The sequence below is a fragment of the Melopsittacus undulatus genome, chromosome 1 (assembly GCF_012275295.1).
Source record: "Melopsittacus undulatus isolate bMelUnd1 chromosome 1, bMelUnd1.mat.Z, whole genome shotgun sequence".
Lineage (NCBI taxonomy): Eukaryota > Metazoa > Chordata > Aves > Psittaciformes > Psittaculidae > Melopsittacus > Melopsittacus undulatus.
In genome coordinates, this window is record NC_047527.1 from 141,160,905 (window position 1) to 141,188,721 (window position 27,817).

General features: G+C 38.7%; 1 protein-coding gene across 3 annotated transcripts; it reads left to right on the forward strand.

The window, feature by feature from the left end:
* The first annotated feature begins 792 nt into the window (after positions 1 to 792).
* On the forward strand, positions 793 to 27,817 carry TRA2A (transformer 2 alpha homolog). Of its 3 annotated transcripts, none has more exons than XM_031053525.2 (8): positions 793 to 1,020; positions 10,488 to 10,621; positions 12,936 to 13,107; positions 16,680 to 16,868; positions 25,115 to 25,230; positions 25,740 to 25,862; positions 26,581 to 26,648; positions 26,814 to 27,817. In XM_031053525.2, exons 1-8 carry the CDS (start codon positions 985 to 987, stop codon positions 26,822 to 26,824), a joined length of 849 nt encoding a protein of 282 aa, XP_030909385.1. In that variant the 5' UTR covers positions 793 to 984; the 3' UTR covers positions 26,825 to 27,817. The 3 variants fall into 3 exon arrangements, with proteins under 3 accessions (XP_030909385.1, XP_005154212.1, XP_030909387.1); XM_005154155.3 differs by having other exon boundaries at positions 25,755 to 25,862; XM_031053527.2 differs by having other exon boundaries at positions 13,008 to 13,107.

The window sequence follows — 27,817 nt, forward strand, 5'->3', positions numbered from 1 at the left end:
AATAGGTTGCTGCTGTGATGTTATCTTTGTGCCTTTCCGTACCTGTACACTGTCCTTCCCTATTAATTTGCATATCTATTGCTCTGTCCTTTGCAACCCATTTGGGCTCGGTGCTGAGCCTCTGCTGCCTGCAAGATAAGGGCTGCTGTAGGTACTGGCTTGTGCTGGAGGAACAAGTGCCAAAACCGCGTAGGATACAAAGGAGGATCTTCTCTGTTCGGCCACAACTCAGCCCTTGAGCTGTGGCCAAGCAGAGAAGCCTTTCGGTAAAACCCCACTTGAAAGGCAATTCTCCGGATTGCAAGCGGAAATTCAGGCCTTTGTTTCCTGGAAGTATTCAGTCTGAATCACGCTCCTTCGTTTTCAATTTAGTACAAGGAAAGGATCCTTCCAGCTTTGCGTGTTAAATAACCGCTTGCCCTAACAAAGGACCACCGACAGCGGGGACCCGAACACGAACTTTAAACACCCTTCCCCACGGCGGGTTTGGACGCAAGGCCGATGTGCACGTCAAGCAGGAGCACCCGTGATTCGGACAAGACTGGAGCAAAGGAGTTACAGTTATCCAGGGAGCGACGGGAGCTGCCCCCGACACCTGGCCCCCGAAACAGGCTGGACGGGCAGTGCGTTCGCTTCCGCGGCAGCTCTCCTCCGACAGCGGGAGGGGAGAGGGGTAGGGAGGGGAGAAGCGTCTGCGCATGCTCGCCGGACCCTCGCGAGGCTCGTCACAGCCCGCTCGTTGTCCCGCCGGCGGCGTCTCCTCCTTTGTGGCAGGCAGGCTCCGCCTCCCGCGCGGTGTCGGGCGCACACGGAACGGAGGCGCCATTTTGCGGTGCTGCGGGAGACGGCTTAGGAGGCTTTGGGGGGAGGGAGGTGGTGGTGCGCGGTAGTCATAACAATAACAGCGGTAGTGGCCGTGGGTACGGTTGCTGCTTGGGACTAGCGTCCCCGTTTGCCCAGTCCCGTCTCCAGGACTTCGCCGACATGAGCGACGTGGAGGAAAACAACTTCGAGGGGAGGGTGAGTAGCCGTCCCGGCTCGACCCGGGCCGTATGGGAGGGGGGTGACTTGCCCCGGGGAAGGGGGGAGGGCGCTCTTCCTCCTCCGGCCCGCTAGGGGTGGGGGCAACGCAGGCTGTCTCTAAAATGGCTTCTTCAGGTGCCCGAGTCTGGACTGGGCCTGGGCCGCTCGCATCTCCCTCCTCTCCCTGCTTCCTTTTATGTTTGCTTGGTTGGTTTTTCGGACCTGGCGCTGAGGAACTGGCCTAGCGCGGGGCTGAGCTCCGCTGCCTGAATCTTCGCACGCTTCTTTCTCCCATCACCCCCGTCCCTCCCCACCCCCCGCTGGGGTGCGGGCCCTGCGCTCGGGCGGTGCGGGTTCGCCCCCACCGTGTTAGTGCTTGCTTTTTATCAAAGACAGGGCTGGGAGCTCTGCTGCAGCCTGGTGTTTCTCCCCGCTTTTGTCTCCCTTTTCTTTCTTTCCCGTGATTTTGAGCCGCCCTGTTGTCCGGCCTTCTGTTGTGTGCCGGTATTAGGCTTCGGGGTCGCTGCCGTTCCCCGTCCGTCACCGCGGTGCCCGCGGGCAGTACCGGTCCCCTGGTCGTGGCATGGAGAGCGCGGTCCCGCGCGGTGTAGCCGAGGCCTCCGCCCGCCTAAGAGAGGAGAGACCTGGTCCTTTTGTGAGAGGTGCGCTGCCTTTCCTGGCTGCTGGCCCGCAGGCAGGATCTTCTTTGGGCCACGCTTCCCGAAGCCGTCAGGGAGGTATGGCCTTCGTTGTCAAACCGTTGAAACGCATTGATCACGCAGCTGGAGGCTTTCTCTCAACAAGCTGCTGTGGCTTTGTAACCTTGTTAAGCCTGTTCATTCTCTCTCCCCTCCGATTGCTGCGGTTTTTCATGTACACGTATGATTGGTCCCGTATATTTTCCATGGCTTTCTTCCTTAGTGATGATCAGGGCAAGCAGGAATTGCTTTGTCCTCACTCCACCGCTGTTTACTCTTTTAACTTTGCAGAGATTTGTTGTTGTTGCTTACTCTTTTAAGCGATCCTTTAGGGGAACAGCTCAGCAAACTTTCGGTCGCTTTCTCTGATGAACCAGTGACAGCAACTTTGCAGTTATTTATATAGGGTTACTATTTGGAGAAACAAGCAATGAAATTATTGAAGAGTAGTGTCACATTCCATTAATATTTTGTTTTACACAAATACTGTTACCTTTTGTGATGTTAGTAAAAAGACCAAACAAACAAAATGAAAACACCCCAAAACCAACACTCCTTAGGCTGAGTGCTGCACTTGACAGTGTATTGACCGCTGCTGCTTCCTCAGGTGAGGTAAAGAAAATCTATTCTGTGATGGCTGCTTGGACAAAGATGGCAGTATAGCTAAGATCTTTTCAGCTAGTTAAACTAATATCTGAAGGGAAAACTAATTGAATCTGAGAAATTTGAGTGATAAGTATGTTTTGTTATTAAACTTTTGAAATTTTTACTTCAATTTCCCATCGTACAGTCGGATTTATGGTTTTTTTTATTATTTTCTTGCCTGTATTTCCACTGCCATTTATTGTTAGGAAATATTTATATTGGGTTCATTGACTTAACATTTTCATTAGGTTCCTTAATGGATCTGTTCGCATTATGAAGCTGATATAGCTGTGCAGGTTCAGTATTTCTGCACACTGCCCTCTGCCAAATGTAGAAGCAAGTAATGTTTTGAGAGCATGTGGAGTCTTAAAAGTCCTATGTAACAGTTTCTGGGACTGCTGCTTCTTAGCTGGCTTGTTCTTTCTTTGGTGGTGGAAAATGCACCTGTTGGAAAGGGCTTCTGATCATCTTGAATCTCTATTTGGAAAACTTTAATACTTTTTTTTCTGTAACACTGGACTTTCTCAGTCACTCTGGCATTTGGCAGTGTTTTTATCTACCAGTGGGTTTTGTTTTGTTTTTGTAACTGAACGTAATGGTAGGTAATTAATTCATTTACAGGTTAAAGTGGGTTTTAGGTGCTATTAATACTTTTTTCTTTTTCTTCAGTAATGCTTTTTTGGTTGTTGACGCTATTAAAATACTTAAAATACAAAATTATATTTCAAGCTGCAACATTTTGTATTTAATTTCCTCTGAAAGTGCTTGCTGGCATAAAATTAAGCATGCACAACTTTGGGTCTTTAGTTTGCTGTTCCCAGTTGGATAGAACTCTGCTATGTGGTGGTGAATGCCGTGGTGCTTCAGTTTGCTATATGCAGACATGTGGAACTGAGAGAGTGTGGGATAAGTTTTCAATGGAAGAAAGAACTGCAGAAACTAGAAACAAGTTTGAAAAGAAATTGCCACAAATAAGACTTGAGTACCCTTTCAGTTCTCTCCCCCTCAGTTTAAATACTAAATAGTGTGACATGTTTTTAAAAAACTAAATGCCAAAAGAGTAAGGGAGCTCAAGCTTAGTTTAAGTCTTTTTGTATTCTATCCATGCAGAGTGCATGTTGTCCTAAAAGTACATCCATACTACTCTTGCAAGTAGTGAAGTCTGATACTAAGATGAAGGTGTTTATTGATACGTAATAAGCTTTGCTTTAGGGAGATTAATTAGAAATGGTTTTCCTGGTTTGCTACTTTGTGAAAGAAAAAAATGTTCACAAATAATGATAATTCAGTTAAATTCACATTTTTTTCTATAATATGATCAGGGAATTTACTTTTTTTAAAAAAAAGTTTATTTTTAGCAGCTTTAAGGTACTATCTATGTATATGTTTTGCCTCTAGTAAGATCGTAGTATTAATTAACCTGAATAGGAAATGTAAAAACATCATGGAAATAACTTTCCAATGATACTGCACCATTTAAAAAATCACACTTCTAAAATGTTGGATAAAATCATTGTAGAGATAGGTTTGGTGTTTTTTTCATTCTTGAGCTTTTTTTTTTAATTGATTTTTTTAAGGCAAATGTTAATAAATATGCTCAGACTAATTAGCATCTGCTCTGGTTTTGTATCATTTTCTTTCAGCTTAAACAAATTATGTATTAAGAGTGTGGCTGGTTGAACAAAAAAAACCACTCAAGCATGATGATTTAGTGAAAAAAATTGCAGAAGAAGGAGAAATATAGTGGATTTGCTAGATAGAGCTATGTTTATGGAGATTAAGAAGAAAAAAAAACATTCTAAGTCATGCTTCTTATCCAGTAACTTGACTTTTGGGGAAGTCATAGAATTTTATCACCATAGAATGTTTTTTCTGGGCAGGTTAGACAATTGAGTATTGTTTGGGGTTTTTATGTATATTATTGCTGTCAGATGACAGGCAACTCTTATTTCTTTTCAGATTTCTTGTTATTTTTTAATAGCACCTCATTCATTTGGGGTACATTCTGTGATGCAGCTTTATTAAAATGTTCCCAAGAGCAGTGGACAAATTAGAGTGTAAACAAATGTCACTGCAGGAGCTCCACTTGAAACTAATCAATTGGTTTAGCTTCTGATGTTTGATTAAAATCAATAATCGTAAAAGTTTATTAGTTTTCTAGAAATACTAATGTCCTTTTTGTCTAAATAGGCAAAATTCTTTATCAGAACAAAGATAGAATTCCATTTTAGAACTCTACATGGTTTGTCTTCCTTCATCCTAATGAGATGCCTCTTCCCACCCTGGAGAATCTCACAGTGATCTCACTCTAATAGAGTACTTGAAGAAATATGATTTTTGCATGTGAGCCATCTTGTTAAAGCTCATATATTTGCAAGCAACTTTTGGCTTAGCTTAACTGTGAATATTTCTTCTATTTGCTTCATGCAGTTTGTATGCAAAATACTTAATTTCATAGGTGTTCTAATGTTAGTTGCCTAAATCTGATCAGTTTTTAAATTATTTCTTGGGTGAAGGGTGTATGGTAGGGGAGAAGGCTATTTAGCTATTGTATTCAGTCTCTCCTGTAGTAGCAATCTGCCACTTCTGTGGAAATACAGGGGTGCTGCATTCCATACCTTTTGAAATACAGGCATGAGGGTCTGCTTATGCTCAGGAGTTCTGCTTGGGGAGTGCTGTGGTTTCTAATGGCCAGTGTGGGAAAGGAGACTGTTTGGAAGTTAAATTCTTCTTTTTTTTTTTTCCCTTTTTTCTTTTTTTTCTCAAGCTTAATGAATTCTATATTGTTCTGGTTCCTATCATCTGGGAAGGCTGTTCTTTTTGAAAACAAATTCCATTTCCTATCTTCCATATGTGATAAAGGAGTGAGTAGTACAGAACCCTCCCTGAAGAGGCATACTTTCAAGCCTCAGTGAGATTAACTTGCAGCTGCATAAAGTTTTTTGCTGAAGCTTCCTCCTCTTTTTTTTTTTTTCCCTTTTAATCAGAGCAGTATCACTGAGAAGTGCATAAAGTTTGCTGATGTTGGTAACTTTTAAAATATGAATGTCTTCAAGATAGCATAATACGAGTTGCCTTTTATACAGAAGCATGTTACGTATATTATTGAAATATTTATAGAAGAATAGCTAATTAAAGGGATGAGTTATATTTTTAGTAATGAGTGACAGAATAGAGTATGAAGCAAAAATTACTTGTGAGTTACAGGGAAGGTTGGTAGATTCCTGACAAAACAGTGGTTAAAATGTGAACTGTAAGGGTGGTGAGGCACTGGAATGGGTTGCCCAGGAAGCTGTGAATGCTCCATCCCTGTCGGTGTTCAAGGCCAGGTTGAACAGAGCCTTGGGTGGCATGGTTTAGTGTGAGGTGTCGCTGCCCATGGCAGGGGAGTTGGAACTAGATGATCTCAAGGTCCTTTCCAACCCTAACTGTTCTATGATTCTATGAAAATGTAATTTTGTCCTTTCTGATTGATGTGAAGTCATTATATTGACAGTTTTACCCAGGGAATATAGGCTGTTCTAAATTCCTTTTTTTCTTTTTTAGAATGTTTACATTTTTCTGTCCAATTACGAAGTTGGGCTTAATTTCTTTTTTGAGTTTGGGCTGGATTTGTGTAAGGTTTAACTATTGTTTTGCTGGCTTAAGGATACTATTAGACTACTTGTTGTCCTGCCCTTTTTTTCACCCCAAGTGAGTAAGTGTATTTCTTAACAGGGTCAAATGAATTTAAACTGAAATTTCTGTGACTTAATGATTTTTATCTTCCCATTGAACTTGCCATGCTTTGCTATAGACAGCCTAATTTAAACTTACTTTAAATTTTTATATTCTTTCTGTTGTACTCTGAAAGGGTAAGGTAAGAAGTGACAAAAGTTAGAGGATAGAAAAGTGGTATAAAAGAAAGAATACTGCTGTTTGTTTTGGTGAGGTTGTTTTTCTCATGTTCTTCTATCCTTTTATGAAAAGTAGAAAACTGAAAGGATACTTATTAATGACTTCTGCAATTCTACTTTGCATTGAAATGTTTCAGTTGCTTTTGAAATAATAATTATATTGGAAAGTAGCATGTCTTTTGTAGGATGTGAGGGAGATAAATGGTAGATATAACTTGCTTTGGTTATGTGATTTAGACAGTTGCACCAGCACAGATGAAATACATTTATGTGACTGACATTTTGCTCAATTGGATCATCTGGAGTTGATAGTTGTTCAGTAGCTGGGTTTATGTGATCATGAGGTGAGGAGGGACAGTGGAATAGCCTTTCCATACCATTTTATTTCACATTGCTCTTTCTGGGAAGAGGGAAGGTAGAAAGGATGAAAAACAGTCTTCAGTGCTATCTTTAAATGCTTCTATCTGTGCATCATCTTAATCAGAAAATCAGTAACTGAAGCTGAAGTCTTTAGATTTGGTGTTTACCTGCAGTATTGTCTTTGGCTGCAAGTTTCATTTCTTGGTGGATCATCAATCCCATTTCCTCCTTGAGGAAACCACCGCATCATATTCTGAGAAAGCAAGCCCTTACAACTGAGCTTTTTAAAGTGTTTGGGTTTGGTGGGATTTTTGGCGGGGGTTTTTTTGTTTGTTGTTTTGGTTTGCCCTGGAAAAAGTGTTACTTGTTTAATATTTGTTCTGAAAGGAAAGTCAGAGCTGAAGAATGTTAAGGAGTTAGCTGTCTCTCTTTTTCTACAGGCTTTAGTGACAGCAAAATCTAGATAGTTTGACATGGTCACAATCAGTATCTGCCTATAAGTTTGTAAGGGTGAAACCAGTGACTAGACATTTGCATGATAAAGCCGAAGGCATTGAAATATGTACTGTTCTATAAGAGAACTGTGGGATGAGAAACTGGGTTTAAGAAATGTAGCCTTATCTGTGGCCACTAAATAGCTGAGGATCTTGAGAACAGAGAGATAGAAAATGTTGAGGCTCCAGAGAAAAAGTTTAATCCTTTTTGCTCTTAAACAGTATTTAAATTAATTCGTGTGATAATTATGGAGTTAAGATCAGCATGTATATATTGTTTAAAGACTAGTACAGAATCGAGATTGTCTCGGAAATTTTGGGTAATAGAGCTGTTTATTTTCTCTTATTAAAGATGATGTACTAAGAAAGAATGTTAACTATATAATTTTCTTGTTCATATTGCAGAGTGGGTGCAGATTGTTTATGCAGAACAGTTGTGTCAGTCTATGATACAAACTGAGACACAGTTGGTAATTATTTCCTTATAGCAAGAAGTAGAGGAGGGAGATTCATTAAAGTATCTTTTTGTGACTACTTGAAGCTCTGAATCTCTTTGCCTGTAGAATTGCTGTTATAAATCTTATTAGGTACTTCTTCAGCGTCATCCTTAAGTCCTTAAACTCCAACAGATTATTGTGATTCCATTAGTCTCTCCTTTTGAAGCACTGTAGGAGATATAACTAGGCTATCTATGTTGCATCAGGAGATGAAATGCAATTGCCTGCCAGTGACAGACACAGTATGCAACTACTAACAGGTAGTTTCTCTTTAGCTGCAGCTTACATCTACAGCTAAGTTGTTTGAGGAAGTTTAAAATGTGTAAGAACTTAGCTGTCACCTCTGACATACCAATTGTAAAGTTATGTGTTTGTGAATGCAGCCCTTATGCAGGTCTAATCAGATAGTTTTGAAAGGACTTGACCTGCATGAAATGATGTGACATTTGGTTTTGGCAATTTAATACAGATTCGTTGTTTTAACTAATACTATTAGAAACTGTATGGGTGGTGTGGCAAGATTTAGTTGAATAGCTAAGGACACTAATTAACTTTTACATGGTATGGGAGTGATTTGATCCTTGGTATTTTTGGCACCTCCCAGCACTTCTAGATTGTGCACTGGTTTGAAGGATTGGTTTTGTTAAAGTTTCCAAAGCTCTTGTTGAAGAGTTGATCTTTCAATTGTAGAAAGTATGGACAAAGCAGAAAGCAGTATTCTCATGAAAGAGTAACTGATGTGAATTCTTTGTCTTTTTATTGAAGGAGGTTTTCTAAATCAGAATTATCTATGTTGCTGATCACTTTGGGAGGGAGGGAAGTGGAAACAATTCTGAAATTGGTAATAGTTATGCAGGGGATAAAGTGAAAGGGAAAAATTGAGGAGACTCAAACAATGAAGAGTACAAAAATAGAGGCAAAGTGATTAAAAAGCAAGTTAGTGGTTATAAAAGGAAATATATTTTTACAGTGATCAGTGGATTTCAAATATAAAAATAAATATGTAATAGTTAAGTGCGCAAAAAAATCCTTTTATTTCAGTGAAAGTCATGTAGCTAGATCAGTAGATAGTTTATAATGGTATCCTGTAATGTAGACCTGATTATATGATCCACGTGTCACAGCCAAGCTTCAAATTTGGTCTTCATTGCTAAGTTAGGTCAGTTATCCCAGCAGGTGACATTCTGCATGTGTCCCATGTCCTTTTTATTGCGGTAAAGGGGAAAGGTAACGTAGCTGTAATACTTAATACCCAAGTCTCTCAGGTTCCATTTCTGGTGGATGTCTTGTCTTGAAATGCGAGGACAGTATCCTTTGAAAAGAATTTCAGCCCAGAGTAGTACAGAATTTAACTGCAGAAGAAAATCCAAGTCTGGACATAGAAAGACTAAGAAATAAATTAAGAAAAATACAGTGAAGACAGGCAGGAGGAGAAATGATGCAAATAAATGTGAAATTAAATACTTGTGGGAGGGGGGACTTGCTATACATTTTTTAATTAAGAATTTTGCACTTCTGTAGTTACAGGTTTATATAGCATACTATTCTGTAGAGGATTTTATAGCTGAGCTCCCTAGAAATGCTGTAAACTAAAACATGAGGAAATCCTAACCAGCCCTTTGTTTGCTTGTTTTCCTAGTTTTTCTCTTGTGTGCATTACCATGCAAGAAAAAAACCCTCCTGTCTTTACTTCCATTGGATTGCTTTGAACCGTACTATTACACATCTTGTTTTATATGGATTAAGTTGTATGCAAGGAAAACAGGATAACAATGAGGAAGATAAAGTAGGAAGAAAAATGCATTGTTGCATATATCTGTGTGCATGTATTATGCGAGTAAGTATGTGCATAGATAGGTTTTGACTAGAAATCTTTGGCCATTCTGCTGAACTGAGTGTCTTAAGTAATAATGTGTAGGAGTAGAATTGGGGATATTTGATACTGAGAATTACATAGCTATTTAGGGGGGAATCACAGTTACTGGTATCAATATTTTATTTGTGCTAATTAGTTTTTAGTGTATCTGTGTATCTTACAAAAAAATTTGAAAGGGGAGGAGGGTAGCTTTGAAAATAGAGTAAAGAACTGAGAACTCAGTAAGCTTATTGTTAGACCGTAGACACTTATACATTTTTAAAGAGTATTTTTTTAAGTTGTTTTATAAAATAGTTTCTTGCACTTTACCTGCTGGCTTTTCAATTTGGTAGATAACATCTGAACTCCAGCAGAGTTTTATAATCCCCACGTGCTTAAATATACTAAATGTTCTTTTTCCATTAAGGTTAATGTTCGTGAAGAAATTGAAGAGTTTTTTCCAAGAATGTGGAAGATAAATCAAGATAAAAGAAGGCTAATGAAAAGTATTAAAGATCAGAAAATTAAAATTGAATGGGGGAAAAAATTGAACAGAAGATTGGTCAGATAGAAGCACTTGAATATTTTTTTTAAGGCTATAATGAATTGTTTGAATTGGGGAAGAATACACGAAGTATGAAAAATGAAAAACTCAATGAAGAATGAAGAAAAGTAGAAAGCAAGAGTGAAGTAGAATTAAAAGAATCTGGAAGAATGAATGGGTCCTAGGTTAAGTAAATGTATGGTTTATGTTCCAGTGTCTGTATGATCAAGTTGTAGATGAATTTGCATGATTACTTAGTTAATAGAGAATTGGTGATCTGGTTCAAGCAGGGACCTATTTGAGGAAAGCATACAATATTAACAGTGGGTTAGCAAAATGAAATTTGTTTTGGAGGGTATTGCCTAACCATTTGTTTTTCAGGAGCAATCAGTATAATAGAATTACTGTACTTTAAATGTTAGGAGTTAGGCATTTATACAACCAATACCATTTTTAATACTGTCTTTTTTGTTAGGAGTCTCGCTCCCAGTCAAAATCTCCAGCTGGGAGTCCTGCTCGTGTAAAATCGGAGAGCAGGTCAGGATCTCGCAGTCCATCGCGGGCCTCCAAACATTCTGAATCGCACTCTAGGTCAAGATCAAAATCAAGGTAGGTCCATGAAGTTACTCATGTTAATTTAGTGTTCCTGCTTATACCTGGTTTTGGGTACATTGGTAAGATTTCTTTTTCCCTGTTGGAAAAAGTTATAAACCTTGTGAGGTGTACTAACCAGGGCTATGTTAGTTTCCATGTTAGTGGTCATATAGGTTGACAGAGTTGAGATTAGAGTTGATGAGTAATAAAGCATGGGTGTGAATAGGGAAAGTAACATAAATAAAAGAAGTAATGTAGAAATAACAAATAAAATGTGTAGGTTTATCTCTTCCAGAAGAGAGGGAGAAGGGATTACATCTCAGTTTTGTAAAAGCTCCTGCCTCCTTCACCCAGATCTTTTTTTTGGGGAGATGGACTTTTGTGTGGAACTCTCCTTCTTGGGGAAAAATAAGTCAAGTGAGAACTGCAGCAAAGATAATCTGACTTAGATAGAAGGATTAAGCTCTCTAACTGTTGAAAGATGCTACTTGGGGAAGTTCTTGATATTCCTTCATTGGAAGCTTTATAAACAAAATCTGAGAACTGTGATTTAAAATGGGCATGGGGAGCGTCTTGATTTGTGGAAGCTTTAAGATTTAAATGATTTTTTAATGCTGCACATGTCCTTCTTCATCCTTTTTTTTCCCAAGTGTATGTTTGCAGAGTCTGAGTTTTGTAGTTCTGAGAGAGTTTGCTCAGAACAGAGGAGGGATGTCATATTTTTCTCCCCCCTCTAAGTATGTGTCATGATTTAAGCCCAGCTGATAACTCAGCACCACACAGCTGCTTGCTCACTCCCTTCCTCTCTTTCTCCTGGCAGGATGGGGAGGAGAATCAAAAGAATGTAAACCCCACGGGTTAAGAGTTGTCCAGTAACTAAAGTATAATATAAAACTACTAGTAATAATAATGATAAGGGAAATAACAAAGGGAAAGAATATAAAACTAAAAAGGAACGGGAAAAAAAAAAAAACAATAAAACCAAGTGATGCCCAATACAGTTGTTCGCCACCTGCTGACCGATACCCAGCCTGACCCAAGCAGGTATTTGGTCCTTTGTGTGATTTTCCCCTAGTATATATATATATATTGGGCATGACATGCTGTGTTATGGAATACCTCTGTGGCTAGTTTGGGTCAGGTGTCCTGTCTCTGCTTCCTCCCGGCTTCTTGTGCCCCTCCTCCCTGCCAAAGCATGAGACTGAAAAGCCCTTGGTCAGGGTAAGTGCTACTGAGCAGCAACTAAAACATTGATGTATTATCAGCATTGTTCTCAGACTAAAGCTTAAACACAGCACTGCACCAGCTACTAGAAAGGAGAAAAATAACTGTTACAGCTGAATCCAGGACAGTATGTCATAAACGTTACCTGGCTTATACCACCTGTCTTCTCTCTTTTCTTGTACCATTTTACTGGTGAAAATTGGGGTAGCTACCAAATCCTTCTTTTGTCAATGGAGAGAGAAGACAAAACAGCATTTGTAGCTCCAGAGGGAAAAGAGGCATTGCACAGTATTATGTTGTTATTGTCATCCCCTCCCGCAGTTCTTGGGAGAGAGCAGTATTCTATCTTCCCTATTTCCTGTATCCCTATATATGCTTTTTACTAGGGCAGCTGAAAAAGAGTTACTGTGCTCTGAATTCCCAAAGTTCAGCTTCTCGCAGTGTTTAGACAGATTACTAACATAATGCCTGTATTAAATCATGCAGCTTTAAGATGATGCTGGACAGGATGCTGGGCCATCTAGTCTGGGTCATGCCTTGCCTAGAAAGGTTGGACCAAGTGATCCTTGAGGAGGTCCCTTCCAACCTGGTGTTCTATGGTTCTGTAACAAAATAGAGCTAATCATTGCCAGATATCTGTAAAAGAATGCTTCAGGAGTTAAGTAGGTTTTTTTTTTGTCTAGAGTATTTTTAAACTCTAGGTGGAAGTTCATTTGTAGATACTGCTTCACTGTTGTGCTGCTAGATCTTTCCATTTTTACAGTTAAGACAGTATTTTATAGTGTGGCATATCTACGTTCTCTATCATTGTGCAAGTGTTAGTTACATGTGCAGCCAAGCTGATAAAAATTTAAACTTTGAACTTCCTGAAGACTGTCATGAACGTAATCCTCATTGTACACCAGAAGCACTCCCACAAAGTTAAGAATGATGCTACCAGGCAGGTTATTAGAGATCCACACGATCTTCAGATGTGCAAAGTGGGAGAAACTTAGCTATTTTAATTGTATCTTAAAATAAATAGATTTTTCTTTAGGAAATGTAAGGCTTACGATTCAATACATAATCTGCATATGCCTAACTAGAAGTTTTCTTTTTGTTGAAGATCCAGGTCCAGAAGACACTCGCACAGACGTTATACTCGTTCCAGATCCCATTCCCATTCTCATTCCCATAGGAGACGTTCTCGAAGCAGATCGTACACACCAGAATACCGTCGCCGAAGGAGCCGTAGTCATTCTCCAATGTCCAACAGGAGAAGGCACACTGGCAGCAGAGTATGTCATGTTCATCAAGGCTGAGTATCAAAAATCAGTTGCTGCTTACACCAGTGTAGTCCAAAAGCATGCACCTTTTCTGTGCATGCTTGCAACTGGACAGTATTGGTAAGATTGACTAGAGAAGATAAAGAAGAAAATTCTGAAGTGTTTATTTGCTTAATAACAGTATATTGTGTTGAAGGTTGCTTGTGATTTTATACCTGTGAGTAATTAAATTGGTTTTAACTTGACAAAATAACATATGTATTATTAGTTAACATGTAATAGGAAAATTTACAGTTAAGGGATCAGTAAGTCTCTCAAAATGTAAATGAGAAGTATCTCTGTATGGGCAGGAGGAATTTTAGGTACACCAGCCAAGATCTAACATCTTGGGTCATTCTGAGAGTATTCTCCCAATGGCCTTTATGATCCGTTTCAGTGCCTTAGCTCCTGGTTCCACATCACTTCAACCTGATCTAAATGAGAGCTGTTAAACACGGGTCTGCCTGCTTCTTCATGAGGGGTGTGGTACTTCCTGATCCTTCTAGGTTTATTCTGGTTTAGTTTGTTACTAATCCTGTGGAAAAGAGTATAGTTTTTTTTGCAGGCTCACCTTGTTAAAACAGCTCACCAAGACCAGATAATACCAATGTGAGGGAGAAGACAAAAGTGTGTGAAAAAGGGAAGGACTAAAACAGTGCCAATGTACAGTGGCTTAAGCTGTTGGGAAGCAATGTTCATAGTTACACGTCTTGTGGATTGTTGCCAGTGTGTAATCATGATGTAGTAAATATGACTCTAATGTGAAAATTGGCAGGAATAACTGAACTTCAAAAGGGTTAGCAGATTTCCCGGTAAGAGATGAACGAATCCACTTTACTACTTTAGGAAATATTAGAATATATTGCTGTGCAAAGAAGCCTTTTTGCCTTGGAAGTGGCTGTGAAACAGTTTTGTTTTCACAGTGAGTTTCACATTAATTCTAAGGAGTAGTTCTAGTAGTGTCAAAACTGAAGTCTGCCATAGTTGAGTCCCCTAAATAACAAGGTCCTAAAGACACCAGAAGATTGCTAGCAATTTAGCCACCTCTGATCTTGTAGAGAGAACTTGCATACTGTGTTGATGGGAGGCAGTACAAAAAAAACCTACTATAAAAGCTTTTAGTCCGCTGCAGTCAGTTTAGTGCTTCCAGTGGTGATGTAACTGTCACTTGCTGCTTAGGGTATGGAGACTGATTCTTAGTATTTCTCTTGCCTAGAAAACATAGTTGGATTGAAGTGTATGGGGGATGTATAAAAAGGACAGTACTGGTATACACTGTGTGGAGGAATGTGTCCAAACAAGGATTTAAAAGACTGAGGGATTTCATTAGAATCACAAGAGTTTGAGCAATAAAAAAAGACTATTAGTGCCACTGAATTATCAGGTAGATTGAAATATTTATTATTAAAGAAGCTTAAACCTCTATAACTAAAACTTTCAAATGACAGACTGCTAGGTTGTGTTCTGCTTTTCAGCTATTACAATGAATTGTAAAAGATTCATGTCTTAAAACAAAGTTTGAACTTTGGCAAAGGGAAAGAAAGAAACTTCAAATATATGAATAGTTTGGGCATCTTATTTTCACAATGGATTCCTGAACAAAAGCACTGAAAAGAACATGACAGAAGATATAAATATGTTTGTTCTTTGAATCAGGCTGAAATGTAAGCTCTGAGGCATAAATTACTGTGCATCAGGGGCTTTGAAAATCTGAAGCTGAAAACACGTTTTGACTGTCTCAACTTCCAGGTATTATTTTAACAGAAACATTAAATCCCTGTGACTGTTGCTGCTGTTTTAAACAGCTGAATTTAGAATAACATGTGCCAGAAATTTAACTGAAAGAATGATAATTAATAATTCATAGAGTGGAACTGGAATTAGATAAACTCTGTAGCATGTAGAGAAACCTTAAACCTAATAGAGAAATTATACAATTTCACAGAATCACAGAATGGTTTGTTGGAAGCAACCTTAAATGTCATCCAGTTCCAACCCCCCTGCCACTGGCTGGGACACCTCCTGCTAGACCAGGTTGCTCCAAGCCCCATCCAACCTGGCTTTGAACACTGCCAGGGATGGGACAGCCACAGCTTCTCTGTGCAACCTGTGCCAGCACCTCACCACCCTCACAGTGAACCACTACTTCTAATATCTAATCTAAATCTCCCCTCTGTCAGTTTGAAGTCATTCCCCCTTGTCTTGTCATCATCTGCTCTTATAAGGAGTCCCTCTACATCTTTCCTGTAGGCCTCCTTTAAGCACTGGAAGCTGCTCTAAGGTCTCCTTGGAACCTTCTCTTCAGGCTGAACAAGCCCAGTTCCCTCAGCCTGTCTCCATAAGAGAGGTGCTTCAGCCCTCTGATCATCTTTGTGGCCTCCTCTGGACTCTAGCACAGTAGAGGGGGAGAATCACCTCCCTTGATCTGGTCACACTTCTTCTGATGCAACCCAGGATACAGTTGGCTTTCTGGGTGCAAACGCATACTGCTGGGTCATGTTGAGCTTCTCATCAGCCAGTACCCCCAGATCTCTCCTGAGGGCTCTTCTCAATGCAGTCTCTGCCCAGCCTGTATTTGTGCCTGGGATTGCCCCAACCCAGGTGCAAGGCTTTGTACTTGGTCTTGCTGACCTTGATGAGGTTGGCATTGGCCCACCTCTTGAGCCTGTCAAGGTCCCTCTGTATGGCATCCCTTCCCTCAGGTATATTGATTGCATCACACAGATTGGTACCAATAGTAAACTTGCTGAAGGTGCACTCTTTCCTACTGTCATGTCACTGAGAATGAAGTTGAACAGCATCAGGCCCAACACTGACAACTAAGGAACGCCACTGGTCTCCACTTGGGCATCAAGCAGTTGGCAGAAAAATTTGTATTTGACTTCCTTCAGTTGAAGTGACATGTATGAAGTAGATTCATATCCCACATCATGTTAAAGAATCATGAGTCTTGTTGAGTTTCACACAACTGGCCTTCAATACTTGTTACGCTCTAAATGAAAGAAGCAGGTGGCTTTCATCCAGGTCCCAAATGGAAAGAGAAACTTTCAAATGTGAATACTGACTTTCAGTGAAGTTGTATATGAAATGTTGAAGAGGGAGGAAGCTTTGGTAGAAACTGAATTATAGTTCAGTTGCTGGTGCTGAAGAGCCCAAATGTGTTTAGTGTGTACGACTGGAGGCAGTGTGCACAGTATTGGTGGTGATGGTGAGGAAGGGCTGATGGTGGTGGGAGTGAAGGCTGGCTGACCTGTTCCTAGCACATATTAATGTCATCTGTGTAGCTTGTTGGTCACTCAAGTTTTATCAACTGATATTTTTACCAACACAGGTTCCTCTTTGTCTTTTTTTCTATAATGCCATGAAACCAGTTCTTTCTTTTTAAAATTGGAATATTGAAATGACAACAGCTCAAGTTAAGTTTTGTAATAAAATGTGTGTAGTTTTCTTCAGATTTAAATTGTTAATAACTGAGAGATTTTGGTATGTGAATGTTTAACTTGTTCTGTATAAATTTAATTGGAGTTGAACATTTGTTTTACCAGGCTAATCCAGATCCTAATACCTGCCTTGGAGTGTTTGGTCTCAGTTTGTATACCACTGAGAGAGATTTGCGTGAAGTCTTTTCCCGTTATGGACCTCTGACTGGTGTCAATGTGGTTTATGATCAACGGACTGGACGATCAAGAGGATTTGCTTTCGTCTATTTTGAGAGAATTGATGATTCTAAAGAGGTAAATTCATGCTTTGCGACTTGTAACAGGCGTGTTCTTTGTGCATTGTTTTCATCACTATCTCTGAAAAAAAAGCCCGTGGTTTTTGATGCATATTTCACTAGCAGGTTTTCACAGTGAGATTAGTTTAAAATACTTTGTTCAAACAACATAGTGCTTTTAAACACGTTAGCATTTTAGTTCAGTGTCCTGATGCTTGAGTAAATATTGAGCATGAGCTGCATTGAATCGCTAATGCGCATTGTGTATTGATTTTAGTCTGTTACTTCAGAATGAAAGTAAGTCTTCAGACATAGAAGCCTCTTAGTATTTTTGAAATATTTTGGAAGTTAAGTTTTCAGAGTAGTTTATCTACCAAAGTTCTGAAGTTTCTCTTTGCTTTACATTTTCTTCTTTAAAAGCACATCATCATGCATTTGAAAAATAATGTGGTTTGTCTCAATTTGTGCCTTGGTCAGTGTCTGCTGGTTATATGGATAGCTATTTACAGTTGCACTGAGTTGTTAGTATAATAGATCTGTAAGGAAATAATCGAAAGATATGAACAGCAGCTTGTGTTATAGTTTATCACAGTAAGCAGTACTTTACCTGTGAGAGGAAGGATACTGTGAGCTTTACTACATTTACTGAAATTTGTAGATGAAATTGTTATTAAAACTAAAGTAATTTTCTGGAAAAAAAAATTTTCAAAAGTTGGGCTTTTTTCTTTAGGCTTTTTTTATTTTGGGCAAACTGAGTCACAGACTTCAAGCATCTTGTTTATGGATTAGTATTCCTGGGCACATGTTTCAGATTATCTGTGATTCTGTTTACATTTGTCAAGTGTATTCATAATGTTTGAATGTGATTTCTCACTTAGCATTGAAGGGAGGGAGGGTAACAGCTGTGGAACCTACTGTCAGTAGCTGAAAAATGAAAACTGATGGTAGCTGATGATATTTTAATGAAAAAAGCTTTGTGGATGAATTGGTTGAACTAGATTCAGTTCTCATCTTTGATTGATTTATAGTATGATCCACAGAGAATCAGTTTATGGGAAGAGTAGGGTTTGTTTATATGTGGTTGCTGCAGGTTATTAGGAGTAAGCAAAAGAACCCAAAACTTGCTTTAGTGTCCCTTCTGTATTTTCCCTGCTATCACTTGCACAGATAGAGAGGGGACTTAATAGGATGGATAGCTGTATATTCTATCTTTTGTGGCCTTCTGTCTTCTGACTTTCAGCCCTGTGTTTCTTTGCACTCTGAGCTCAGTGGGATTTTGAAACTGTGACTGTTTGTAGAACATTTAATGTACAAAATACTTGCATGGTATTTCTTGTCACATCTGTGTGCCAGTCTTGTCTGTTTTACAGCTTCATATGTCTTCAGAAGTAGGTTTTTTTCCTTGTTGCCATGGGCAATGGTCATGCATGACACCATGTGTTTCTTTAAATGTGCCATGTAAATAGCGTGAAGTAATTTGTTTTAGTATAAAGCTGTTTTGGCAGATACTGCAAAACTGAAATGCAGAGAGAAAAAATGGGATATTACATACAGTCAAAAATACGGAAATAAAGATGAGCATCTTAAACAGAAACTGAAATAATTGAGAATGTAATTAAACCCTTTTGGTTTTCCTCTCCAATGGGCTAGTGCATGAAGAGGGGGAAAGGGTGCAGAACTTCCCAACACTTGGAATATATGTAACTGAAGTACTTTGGCAAAAACAATGAGAGGAAAAACTTGTTTGTTTGACTTACTTCATGGACCTTGAAGATGAATTTAATGATGGCACTGAATGGCAACTAGTGTAGAAAAAGGGAATATAGCTACAGACAGGAAACTCTGTGACAGGTCCTGTAGGAGGAGACTTGAAGGACATGTAGTTTTCTGTGTGGAAGATAGATCAAATCTGAAAAGTTGAGTATGCATAAAAGCAATGATGTTTGAATTACTGTTGTTCTGAGTAAATACCTTTTCTCTTAAAAAAGCCCTAGACCAAAACCCCAAACCTCCAACACCCTGGGCATCTGAACAAAGAGAATATAAAACTGGAGATGTTAGAAGCATGTTTCAGCCTTTGTAAAGCAGTCATGGATGAATTATATATATGAGGAACTCTACAGAGAAATAAGTATTTCCTATTATCTCTAGTATTGTCCTTCCAGGAGAGGTAAAATGGGAACACCTCTAAGTTGACATGCTCTCAAACACTTCATATGAAAATTCAACACCAAATAAGTTCTGAGTAGTTACATTTAAACTTTAATAACTTGGTTTAAGATTGGTCAGTATCAGTACTGAGTGATTTCTATCATGACTGAAGTCCCCCGGGACCATGGAAGATAGCATTTCTTAAAGGTGATACTTTGCTGTATCCTTAAAGTAACAAAGGGTCAATAGTGAAGTTTATTTTGACTTAAGTTGTTTTAGACTTTCAGAACTTCAGTTTGGTTAACAGCCTAGTTGTTAACTGTTTATGATCATCGTAGTTATAGAGGAGCAGAGATTTACTACTTTTTGAGAGCTACTGGGTTGAGCAGCTGTCAGAGCATCACAGTAGCCTCAGTGATTCCACCTTAACAGGAGTGGGAAAGAAACATTGGATGCATGTGTCCATTGCAAAGGAGATTTCTTGTGGAATCTCTTCTACTCTGAAACTACTACTGAGATGAAACTTCATGGCCTGACTGAAGGTTTCTTTTCTGTCAAATGTCTTACTGCAATGGTCTGGTTTTTGCAATATAGTACTTGGCTGGGTTGTTTATTTTCTGACCCATACTGAAGATACTCACAGATGTTGAGGATTGATAGATGATTGTCTGGAAAACCTGAGGATGTGCTATGGTAATGTTCATTTTGGTATGCTAGTTCAAAAGCTATTTAAAAAGCTTATGTTGTCACCTACCCTTTTCTAGAAGAAAGGCTATTCTTTCTTATGTGTGTAGTGCCCTTTTTTTTTTTTTGTAAAGTTACGTTGTTTTACTTTAAAACAAACCCCCCCCAAAACCCTAAACCTTTTCTAAGTAATAGTTGGTATTGCTTTATTGTCTTGTGTGTTGCAGTGTCTTTATGTTGGCCATCCTTCTGCTAAGTCTTTAGAACCACGTGTGCAATATTATGTGAAGGTCAAAATCTGTAAACATCTGTTCAAGACCTGTTTCTCAAGACTGTTATTCTTTCTTACATAGTTCTAAGTATTGTCAGTGCTGGCACTGAGCCAGTATTGTAATATTGTCATTTTGCAATATTTACACTAAATTATAGAGGATATTCACCTGATCATCATATTAGGATTTTCTTTCTGTGACTAGAGGAACCTAAACTTTTTATGTACTAGGAGAAGGGGTGGGGAGGTTGGTGGAGGGGGATTGATCATCTTGGGTTAACCATAAATTGAGAGAATGATGAGTAAAAAGTACTGGCTGTTCCAGGGGGGTGATTCTTAATTACAGTTACTAGGGATTAAATACACCACTATTCAGCTTTTTAGTAACTCAGAAAATTAAGTACTGTTTTTTGGGAATACTGAGAATGTACTGTATATCTGTAGCAAGAACTCGTCTGACAAGCACTAGCTATAGCAGCTGTTGGCAACATGGTATTTTCTGATTTCTGATGCTAGTTACACGGTCTTTACAGTTCTGACCATCTTTCAGAACCATTTTCTGAAGTACTGTTCATTAGCAATCAGTACAAACTTTAGAGAAACTGAACTATTAACATAATGCATTTACCAAAGACCGGAATAACAGGGTTTATCATTTTAATTTGTAAGACATTTAATCTGTGGTGCCAGCAGACCATATTAGAAGCACCATTATTGACCAAAACTTCTGCCATAGCTTGTTGAAGAAATGCTTTAAGTACTGTTTGTGGTATCAAAAGGGACCTTAATATACCAGAAAAAAACACAAGAATGTCTCAAATGTTTGGAATTACAAGTTGCAGACTTGTGGAGACTCTGAAATACCATGAAATCACTAATGCTTGCAGAAACATATCCAGTTACTCATTCTGGTTCTCTAAAATCCTGTATTTCTTGACTCTGCAACTCTTTAAAGTACACTTTAAAGAGAATATATTCACTCAATAGATGTTTAAGCTCAGAAAGTTATATTTTAAAACATTATCATTGTCAATATTCTAATAATACTTTAAAAACCCCCAAGCCTTGTAGCAGAGAATATGAATTGACTCTTGTTCAGAAGTGACATGGACACTGGAAATCAGCCTAGCAGACCACAGGAAGTGTGGAGGAAAAAAATGGGTTCAAGTTTGTTTTTTCATCCCATCAGTTTGGGGTTTTTTTTTTCCATAGGGTCCTTTCAAATGTCCTCATTAAATCCAGACTTGAACTGGTGATACCAGTATACTGGGAGGGAGAAGGGCTAATCTGTTGTGCCTGTGTGTCCTATGCTGCACCCATGATACAGTGGAGATGATGTTTTCATGGGTGGCATTAAATTCAATATATGAAGGACTTGAAGTAGAAGACAAGTAAGAACCCTCTCCAAAATCAGCAAAGAGAATAAGGCAGTATCTTATATCTTTTAAATCATTAAAATGCATTTTCACAGTAATCCCAACATAAATTGCTTGTGCTTGACTGTTTGGGTGTATTGTCTGTGCATCACTAATGTTGTGATGATGCCACGCTATTGAAGTAACTCAGAGCAGTTAGTTACTCAGTTGAAATATAGACTCTATGATCTCTTGTATGATACCAGTGGTATCTTGAACTCCATAGCAGAAATGTCAAGTGACCGTGACATCCGCTCTGCCAAGTCTTTCTTCTCCCCTGTTCCTCCCCACACTCTTTCCCCCAGTGATCGCGGTGCAGGTTGCAGAAATTTCCCACATTATTTCCCTGTCCAAGCTGTTCTTTCTGGCATAATCCAGGCTGAAAGATTATTTAATCTTTTTCAGTGAACTCTTGATTGCTTAAGTACCAGTCACCTCTGTAAATTTGTGCATATATGAAAAGTTCTATGTTTCCAAGCTTGCTTTGCGCTACCTAATTGCTAATACATGTAGAAAGCACCACATGTAATAAATATAAAATGAAATACAAATCTGTTAAATGTAATGCTTCCTTTCTTTCTAACTGTTATAACGACTGAACGTTGTGATCGTGTAGTTTGGGAACTGCTCATTTTGTCAAACTAGCACTTTACACTATCATTTGAAGGAGTTTTGTTATTATAGATAGTCTGCTGAAGTTTTAAAACTGTACTCTAAGGCTGAATTACTACCTCTGCCATTCCCAATCCCATTCTCTTGTTTTCTGACTGCAAGCATATATTGATGTGTATTCTGGCCTACAAAGTAATTTTCTCCTTGGACTTTACAACCAAACCTAGCAGTACATGTTTATAGAAATCCTTTTTGCTTGCTTACCATCACCTTGCAGAAGCTGTGCAAGCCTTCTAACAACATTTGGATATCTGGAAGAAAATCCAGGTTGAAATAAAACTGGTCTGTTGACAGTTGAAGGCTTCTAAGAGGGTATTGTGTGGTTTAAACCCCTTTGAACTTTTGATTTTTCTCTTTAAAATATTTCATGTGATGGTCTGGAAAATACACTTCATCTCTTAAGCAGTATTTGAGAATGTCTTCTGCACTGTTAGAGCAACCTTGCAGTTTTTTTTTCCCTTTGACATTTAGATGTTCTTAACACAGCATTCGTGCATAGCTAAAACTAGTAAGAAAAGTAAACTGAAATTTGTTTTGACTATTGCATGCTAATCTAATGAAATTTTAAATCTCGAATTTGATTACGAACTGTTCTAACTTTAACAGAAAACACAAAAGTTTCAGTCATTAGAAGCACAAATGGTTTTACAGCCTTTGTACAAAATACCTGTTGATGTATCACTTCGCTGAAACAAGGTTTTCAAATAGGGGTTTTGGTCCTATTGCAGCAGTCTTTAGCCAACAATGTAAGTACTTTGTTTCAAAAACCTGTGGTGTGCGCTTTAAGAGTAATGAAGAGAATTTGAAAACATCTTTAGGAGGAATTTCCAGTTACTGGGATACATACTGTCAGTTGTTGTTGGATTCATAATGTCTTCACCTGGCTTTTGGCTTTTCTGCACTTTGGGGAATACAGTCAAAACTGTAAAAGGCTTTGCTATGTCTGTATGTTTAATAAATACTTTGATTATTTTTATTTATATTTTTGTTGGCAGCTGTTGCTGGCAGCTGTTGAAAGCTAAGAAAAGTTTTAATACTGAGTAGGTAATTAGGTTTTGTGACCAGGGTGTCTGGGTTTCATGTGGACTGGTAACTGAACTGATCTTTATCCACTGAAATGTTACACATGCTTGGTACTTTCAAAACAAAGAAGTCTCAAAACCAGCTCTTCATCTGTCTTGCTGTTATGATGTCTCTTCTCTGTATCATCCTGATGTCGAATAACTCTTCCTCTTAAAAAGGTGTTTATTCTTTTAACTAAATGGCATGGGCCAGATGTTCTGGATTTGAGGTAGCTTCCTGTTAGTTAAGCTTATTACTCTGCAAGTTGCTGACGAGATGAAAATGCCATGAAGCAGAAATGTCCTTAGCTTTCATGATAACTTGCATATTTCTTAATTTCCAGAAAGATGCTTTTCATCATGAAGCTAATTTTTCAACCAGCTATTTGCAGCTTTCATTTTTAGGTTTGTGCGCACATAGATTCCTAGGTTCTGTGCACAAATTTAGTTTAATTTAGATCATCCTCCTGGAACAGGACTTAAAAAAGTCGCAAGGCTGCGAAACTAAAGTTAATGTTCCTGTTCTGTTCGCCTAACATACTTCAGTGTGTGCTGAAAGACTTGAAATCCTCTTTGGCTCTGCCTTGCAGTTAGCCAAATGTAGTTGGTTTAATTTTTGTACGGGAACAGAACTCACTAGGTGGCGATATAGTACAGATATAAACAGCACTACTAGCACCAAACTAAGTGTAGTTAAATAGGTTAGTGATAATTCAGTCAATTCTAGTTTGGGGGCATCGCAGTTAAATCATGTGGGGCTCAGGTTTTTGTTTCCTCCTCTGACTTGTGTGTTAATTCAGTAAGTCCTTGTTAGCAGCAAAAAGGTAAATTTCCAAATAGTTGTTTGCTTCATTATTTAATTTTTTAAAAAAGCAAAGCTTAAGTAAAAAAGGCACCCTCTCATTTTGAGGCTGTGTGTGGCTCCTCACAGTTAAATAGTAGCAAAGTGCTTGTGTTCCTTCACTCAAGATTGTAACACTCCATACATGGAAAATACGAATAGTGTATGTTGGGCAGAGTGTGGGGCTTAGTGACATGAAGAGGTGTGTGCTGGTATTTCAGAGATCCCAGAGCAGCACATGAAAGGATTAAAAAAAATAAATAAATTGCTTTGCAAATTTTATATATATATATTTTTTTTTTTTAAGTCCAGCATTAACTCTTTGTTAAATTCTTACAGCTGTGGGCTTGGTCTGGGTTTTTTTGTGAAGTTGTTGTTGCGTCAATATAATCTGCAAAAGTACATTGCACTCCCTTGAAAAAACTATGTTCAGGATTTTGAGTTTGTGAAAGGCCATTGTATTGATTCTCAAAGAGTAGAAGCGGGGGCTAGAACACCCAGTGAGTATGTGCAGGGGCTGCGGGCGGCTCTGAAGGCACAGGCTTCTCAAGCGCAGCCCCTTCTGTGTATCGCTTTAGCGAGCTGCTATTGTCAGACTGAGTGGGGAGGAAGGTTGTAATTAGGTATCCATGTAGGCTGAACCCGCCATTTTACTAAGCTCTGCTGGAGTAGGTCCTTGTAAGGGAGATGGCAGGAGGCTGGGAGAGCATGAAATGGCAGCCGACTAGCAGTAATCCGGCCATATGCACCCTACAGGAAGCCACTGTTTTACACAGCTTTTGAATCCTCCCGTCCCCTCTGGGTCAGAGACAGCGGGAGGAGAGATGCAGTTTTCAGAAAAAAAAGATGTTTTGATTTTCAGTTTACTTTTCTGATGGGTGCAAGACAAAGTCTAGGGAAAGTGACTGCATTAGTGGTTAGTACCGTGCTCTCTTAAGAAGGGATTGTGTATCACGTTAGTCCGTCCACCCCAGTGTGGTCCTGTAGCACGGCAAACAGGCCAGGGGACAGAGATGAGCCATTCGCCACAGTGGGGCACTAGTAACCAGTCTAAATAAAACACGTGCAGGACTTGCTTTTCTGATGGAAAATAATGTGTTCTGTACATAGCCTTCCACAGTTACCAGTAGGTTGCAGGTTTCATGTCCCTGTTCCTTGTGTCTCCTACAGGCAATGGAGCATGCAAACGGTATGGAGCTGGATGGCAGGAGGATTCGTGTGGATTACTCAATCACCAAAAGAGCACATACGCCCACCCCAGGCATCTACATGGGCAGGCCAACACAGTAAGGATTCACTCATTTCCTGTAATGGGACTAAAATGGATTTAAATTGAACGCTTGGAGTCTGGTTGAAGAAACAGAATTATAGATACTTTTTGAAATTTTTAGAGTTGTGCCAGTTGTATCTTATCACAAAGTTATTAATAGAAAGAACTCATTACTGTGGTTCAGGTATACTATTAAATTCTACTGTAATTTATTGCCCCTATTTATAAAAAATAAGGAGTTATTTTTAAATAAGACATATGCAGCACAGTCAGTTAATGTGGCCTTAGTTTACTGAAACTGGTTATTCTGGGAATTAGGCTCAAATCCCTGGTGGGGTTTCTGTTTGGTATTTTTGTTTGGCTTTTTTATTTTTGAAGGTGTTTTTCTGTCAATGTTTCATTCTGAGATCATTGGCATGGCATAGTCTTAAGTGTCTGACCTACAAGAACAATTTAAAAAAGCTTTTAAATCATTTAAATCAAGCTGAAGAGTAGATGTATAAAGTGATGATTTTGTGTTTTTTGGTTTTTCCTGAATAGTAGTGGAGGAGGTGGTGGCGGTGGAGCCGGTCGTCGCCGTGACTCGTATTATGATAGGGGGTATGACAGAGGATATGACAGATATGAGGAATATGACTACAGATACAGGTACCCAGCCTTTATTTGATTTCTGTACAAACAGTGGATTTGTTGGAAAACCTGAGAAGTTAGGTGACAAAACTGTCACTCCATTCATAACAGGATTCTGTATGTGTGCTTGCTGTGTGTCAGAGCTTCATTGCATTAGGTTTTGTTTGATTAAAAAGTGACTGTAATCTCCAGTTTCTATGTTAATTCAGTTGTATAGTGAACAGTTGTGCGAGGGGTTAATTTTGCTACCTGAAGGAGGTAGAGCATGTGCCCTGTAAATCTAGTGGACAGATAGAAAGGAAAGTCATTTTTCCATGCTGTATATAGAACTAGGGACAGCTGATACACAGTGCTGTTTCAAAAGGGGTTATTTGTAGATGGGACTTTTAATGCTTGACATTTCATAACCATCTTGCTGGTTTGAAAGTTATCTAGTTTCAGAGAATGTTGTTCAACAAGAATTGAAGGCATCTGGAGAAGCACTTCATGTGTTCGCAGGGCTAGTGAGAGTTTAATAAATTCTTTGTCTGGGAGTATCTTACAGTTTAAAACACATCAAATAGAGAAATATAAAAGCATTTGTTAAATAACTAAGCCACAGCCAAATAAAACTGAAATCATTCATTCAGGCCAAGTATTTCAGTGCTGAGGAAATGGTTGTGTTCTGTAGAAGTGATGTGAATAAGGCTTCTTTCATAATGGATGTTGTTGGGTTTCTTTTTAATTTCCTTTAAAGGAGACGATCACCATCGCCTTATTATAGCCGATACCGATCACGATCAAGGTCCCGTTCCTATAGTCCAAGTAAGTAAATACATGTGCATAAATACAATCTGGCTGGCTTGAACCTTGTTGTTACTAGTATTAATTGATCAGTGGGAATTCTGAATGTGAAAGCAAGAAAGCTGAGATGATGGGGGTTCAGTTCATGTGTAGTAACTGGTGTTGTCTTTTGGTTTGTTCTTGCAGGGCGCTACTGATGATCAGAAGAGTTACAGTTGAGGACGTGATTTTTAAATACAAAGTTCACATCTTGGCTTCCCTACTGCTTTCCTTCCCATTTTCCCTTCCTTGTCCTCCATCCAGCTCTTTTACAAATCTTTGGTTCATTTAGAATATACATATTTCAGTTGAAGTATTCCTGTTTTCCATCCCTTCTTATTGTAATACTCTTAAATATTGTAATTGTTGTAGTTTTTGTGTAGTAAAGCATCTTAAGGAAAATTAAATAGAGACCCCAAAGTGCTCATACATTTTGGAAGTCATTCCTATTTTGTTTTTAAAACAATTGGACTCCTGACTAATCAGAAGAGAGCATTGGTATTTTTAAAGCTTGCATGTCATATGTAGTATACACACTCAGATACTTTAATAGAAACCTGCATTTCCAAGTAACTCGTTAATGTTTCTGTTAAAATGTTTACCTATTACTTTGATAAACAAGTAACAACTTTGAGCCTTTTCTGTAATGACAAATTTACTTAGATAGTCATGAACCAGAGGACTTGGTTTTGTTTTGTGTTGTTTCATTGTTCTTTATTTGTCAGGTAGTTGCTTTGAGTGTAGATTATTTGAACTAGAGTAAAATTTGGTATTTGACTGACTGGGAAAAATAGAACCTTGTACACTTGAAATTGAGTCTGTGTTTTATAGACAAAGTTTCTGAATTGCTGCACAGTGGATAACGTTTGAAGTTAAAACCCAAAATCGTGGGGGGTTTATTGTACTGGGTTGAATATTTCCCCTTAATTGGTACAGGAGAGAAAATATTTATTGAACATGGCAATTAGTTATATAATTTGCTGTTCATTTAAAAGGGCAACAATAAAACCCACCAACATTTTGGTATTACAGTAAAGATTAAGCAAGTTTTGTTTCCAGTCCTTTTTGGAGTTTTGAAAGTATGGATGGAAGAACCTACAACTGCACATAAACCTTTTTTCCCTCTTCAATAAAAGTTAATTCCACTGAGA